Source organism: Pygoscelis adeliae, unplaced genomic scaffold, assembly GCF_000699105.1.
Source record: "Pygoscelis adeliae isolate BGI_AS28 unplaced genomic scaffold, ASM69910v1 Scaffold154, whole genome shotgun sequence".
Lineage (NCBI taxonomy): Eukaryota > Metazoa > Chordata > Aves > Sphenisciformes > Spheniscidae > Pygoscelis > Pygoscelis adeliae.
In genome coordinates this window covers 5020532-5025215 of record NW_008825113.1, presented here as the reverse complement: position 1 = coordinate 5025215, position 4684 = coordinate 5020532, and the positions used below count along the sequence as shown (strand labels likewise).

The 4684-nt window shown below is 45.0% G+C and overlaps 1 protein-coding gene across 1 annotated transcript in view; it reads right to left on the bottom strand.

The window, feature by feature from the left end:
* Positions 1 to 1449: 1449 nt before the first annotated feature.
* Positions 1450 to 4684, bottom strand: part of LOC103920337 (interferon-induced GTP-binding protein Mx-like) — an 18821-nt gene continuing 15586 nt past the window's right edge. Inside the window, 2 exon segments of the mRNA XM_009328041.1 lie at positions 1450 to 1853; positions 4613 to 4684. The exon segment at positions 4613 to 4684 is cut by the window's right edge and continues 25 nt beyond it. Of these exon segments, the coding sequence (XP_009326316.1) occupies positions 1620 to 1853; positions 4613 to 4684 (306 nt within the window). The 3' untranslated portion in view covers positions 1450 to 1619.

Sequence of the window (4684 nt, the reverse complement as noted above, 5' to 3'; positions counted from 1 at the left end):
CTGGTGAGACCCCACCTGGAGTACTGTGTCCAGCTCTGGAGCCCTCAGCACAAGAAAGACATGGACCTGTTGGAGCAGGTCCAGAAGAGGGTCATGAAAATGATCAGGGGGATGGAACACCTCTCCTGTGAAGAAAGGCTGAGAGAGTTGGGGTTGTTCAGCCTGGAGAAGAGAAGGCTTTGGGGAGACCTTATTGCAGCCTATCAGTACTTAAAGGGGGCTTCTGAGAAGGATGGGGACAAACTTTTTAGCAGGGCCTGTTGTGACAGGACAAGGGGGAATGGCTTTAAATTAAAGGGGGGTAGATTTAGACTAGATATAAGGAAGACATTTTTTATGCTGAGGGTGGTGAAACACTGGCACAGGTTGCCCAGAGAGGTGGTGGATGCCCCATCCCTGGAAACATTCCAGGTCAGGTTGGACGGGGCTGTGAGCAACCTGATCTAGTTGCTCACCCCCTCACAGCAGGGGGGGTGAATGCTGTGTCACAGAAGTCAGCCATCTGCTGCTGCAGTTTCATGTCAGAGGGTCAAACACCTTCTATCATTTCCAGCCTGAAGAGAAGGCTTCTCTTCTAAGCATCTTGGAAATTACTACATGGCATGCTGGTACAAGGACTTTTTTTTTTTTAGCTGAATGCAGACTTTACTCTTGCTACACAAAGCACAGCTTTGCCCGTTAGAGTAAGTCCTCCATATGAAAGATGTCATGAATACAGCGTGCAGTATTATATTTTGCACTGGCTTCCATGAAATGAAAGAGCTTTTGGAAAGGTTCTCCTTGCCCTGGGGAGGGGAAGGAGAAAGGCAGCAAGCCACATGCTGAGACGCCCTTCTAATGTTTAACAACCTGGGTGGTTTAATCCCTTTTGGACACCCAAATCCTGCCATCTATTGAATTGCCCATCAGTCCCCAAATTTCAGGCGATGCTCCAGGCATCCAAAAGAAAGAGCCACTTAGCCTTTCTCTACAAATCAGAGAACTGAAAAAGGAGAAACGGAGCGAACCGCATCCTGTGGATGTACTGATCAGATGAAGTTAAGTTTCTTTTCCCTCTAGGCTGGAACTGTTTCATGCCCACCGTGTGCACCCTCTCTACCTACTGGGCTGGGACTTAACAGTGGTGACACCTTGCAGAGTCATCTTTCAGGTGATGGCAGGAAAGACAACCCCAGTGAGGCAAAAACAAAGGGAAGTGGGAGATTGCTAGGGTTGTGCAGTAAGCTTCACCTAGGAAAATTAGTTAGATAATTTGATTTCTACAGTTCGTGAGTTACACAGCTGAAAGCCCTCATCCTTGTTTAAAAAAAAAAAACCACAACAAAACACAACCCTCAGAGCTCTAGCTTTTTAATAATTATTTCAATGCCTGTACAGAGTTCATAAAGCAAATGTTTAAAAATGGGATAACATTTATTTAATCACAACTCCCCCAGTAGAGTGCTTTACATAAGGGTAGGTGTTTGCATATAACTGGTTATGGAAAATCAAGCAGAACTGAACACTAGAAATGAGTGTTAAAGGTCTGTGCTAACATTACATTTTTAGGGGGGTTTACAAAGTTCTTCGATAACGATAGAGAACAAGAGTAGAAAAATACTTCTGAAAAACAAAGACACCTACAGCGAGGCGAAGTCTCTCAGGTACTGGCAGGCTTTGGTGAGACGATTAACTCGTTGACTGAGGTAGCTCCTATGTTTAGCAGCTTCGCCGTCCTCCTGAAGAAGATGGCTTAATTTGTCTTTTTCTTGCAAAAGTTGCAACATTGTGGTCTGTAACTTATCCCCGAAGTCATGAAGGGCAGAAGACAGGATGATCAGAGGTATCTGATTGGAAAGGCGTTTACTTGCTCCCTGCAAGAAGGGGAAAAAAAGGCAGAAGACTTTGACAGAAGACTGTGACTAATAGTAATGAGTCACAGACTTGTTTCCCAAAAAGAACTAAAAAAGGAAGCTGCTATAGGTAATCTGGTAAGAAGTGACAGCAGGTTTTTAAAATATATTGAGTTACTGTTCAAGAAGTGAGTGCTTCTAGGAACCAAAAAATGTTTGCCATTAATCTCTTCTGTGCCTAAAGAGCTAAAAATTAAGAGTTACGGGAATGTCAGCTGTTGCTTTTTCCCCTCGGCAAACTAAACCCAAGGCAGGCTGTTCCCTGCTTAGCTCTGCCAGCTATCGTTGGTAAGAGTTATACGGGGACACACCTGACGAATAGTACTTGTGAACAATTTCTGTCATCAAACCTGTCTTCTCTGAACACTACCAATCTGTTATGGTACAGGAAATCAAACAGTGATTTTTCCCAAAGGTGGTAAATTCCTGTATTTAGGTGGTATTTCTGACATGGTTGTCCTTTTAAGTGTAAGACAGCTTTGGAGTAAGCTTTCGCCTTAAGGAAAAATGTCCTCAGCAATAGTGAAACTAGACTGTGCCTACATTACATCTATTGATATCTCAGTGAGATAATTTTCTGCTTAACCTGACAAACTGTCTGGTCTAGTTATTTACGCAAATTGAAACAGATTGACCTAGAAGAGCTTGTGGGATCCTTTCCCCTTTCCCTGTCTTTCCCCAGAGACAACCACAGGGCTTGGGGGCTTAGCTGGTGCTCTTGGGTGATGGGAGGTTCAAAACCTCTGCAACGCTGGGAGGGAGCTGCCTCCAGCCCTCCTGGTGCCAGGTGAGCACTTATGCCTGAGTGACTGGCTGCAATCGAGGGAGGTGCCGCCTTCCTTTTTGTGGCATCTGACTTGAAAATGGCAGTGGGAAGACCAGGTAGAGGCACATTTGATTGGTAGGTCCTATAGGGTTTAGGCAGCCCGCTTCCAGAGAAGTCTAAGGTGTTTCTGACTTTAGATACCTCTGGACCTCAGTGGCCGCAAATCTTTTGTGTACAAGGATGGGGTTGAACTCAAGCTGAAAAATACCTCAGACTAGATGTTTAGTTTTTCTTTCTAGTTTGCAAAGATCTAGTCAATAGCAAGCAATTCGGCTGAGTCAGCTAAAGCACTTACTGAGCCTACGTATTCTCTAGGCACTACTGACCGTGGCAGGAGGGAGCCTAAGTGCTTTAGACATGATTGTTTTTCTGGAGCCAAACTCTATCCAGAATCTTGACAGTCCTGCCATAGGTGACACAGATTCATGCATGCCATTTTCAAAGGCCACAGACACTTAAGAGCTTCCATCTCATTCAAAGTGTATTTGGCATTGCATAAGTCCCATGGAGATATGATGCCCTGGCATTTGTTATGGTTGAAAATGGTGCTTAGGACATTTACAAAAATGTATAACTAGTATCTAAGACTTTTGTGTTATAGCAGAGAGTATAGCAAGGCGGGAGGGAAGAGCTCATGCAGTTCTGCCTTTGTCTCTTGTTCTCTGAAAGCCGATGGTTTTCTCTCCATCAGCCTGAGCAGCCTGAACATTTAATCACAGGAATTTGTCAAAACCTTGCTATTGAAATTCAAGGTGAGCTGCTACCTACCTTACTGCATTATTAATATTGAACTTGTTGCTTTCTGAGGGAGTTTTACGAAACAAAGATCAAGAGCAAATCCTGATACTGCGTGTTCTCTTTGCTGTCTTTCTTTAATATGATCCTTTGTTAAAACGTCACATTTGTCTTCAGAGACTTAAATTCTATGGAGCTATCTGCAATACAGCATACGCACTTTGATCTCTACAGATAGCCGAATCCATTCTAACTTAACGTTTTATTACCGCTCCTCCTGCCGCATTAGTTTAGAATCTGACTGCAAGCCATTGACACGACTTTCTGCTGGCATCAGGAATATGCAGAGGGGCTTGAGGCTGAGCTGAGCTGACCTGAGCTCTCAGACGCCATGCCAAATGCCGAAGTGCTGTACATAATGTTGTTAAGCTTGTGGAAACTAGTATTATTTGAAAACCATGAGACGAACTTGCAGTGGGGAAAGCAATCCTAGGTCTGTCGCTTCCTTTGCTGGAGAGGGGGCCTTGCCATCAACTGAATATCAGTAACTTCTAATTACAGGGCCAAGGGCTCTTCCCCATCCTATCCTCTCCTGCATGCAGGTAAGTGACTGTCCTTTCCTCCCCCTGACACTTGACCCCATAGGAGAGCCAAGCAAGAGAGCATTGTACTGGTGTGGGGCTGTGTAGGCAGCAGGGAGTCACCCCCTTCTCTGTGAAAGGCTGGAGGAAGGTGAGAAGAAGACTCACTTGCTGATGGCATATTCTCCGAGCGAGGGACAGTCGCAGCAGGGAGCCATGCCAGGCTGGGGGGTAGCTAACAAGTGGTTTAGGAGCCAGCTGTCATTTTAACAACCTGCAGGCTTTTCTAATCACCATACCCTGCAGTGTGCAACTACTTCTCCCCAGCGACTGCGCTGACACAGCCCATCAGACCAGCTCTGTCCTGGCATTTTCATCACTGGTCAGAAGCTCCTATTTATTCGTACAGAAGCTGTGCGTGTACCTGGATGAGACACTTATACCACTTATACTATTCCCTGCATAGTAGTAGTATTGCATGAAAGACTCATAATGACTACAGAGAGATCTGGATGAGGGCTATATGCTATAGCATTCAGGGTGCAGAAGAACTGCTGTATCATAGTCTGTAAACTCACATTGAAATAGGCCTTCGTGTGAGAAACCATGTCCTGGACAAAGGAGGGCTCTTGACTCGAAACAGATCCAAT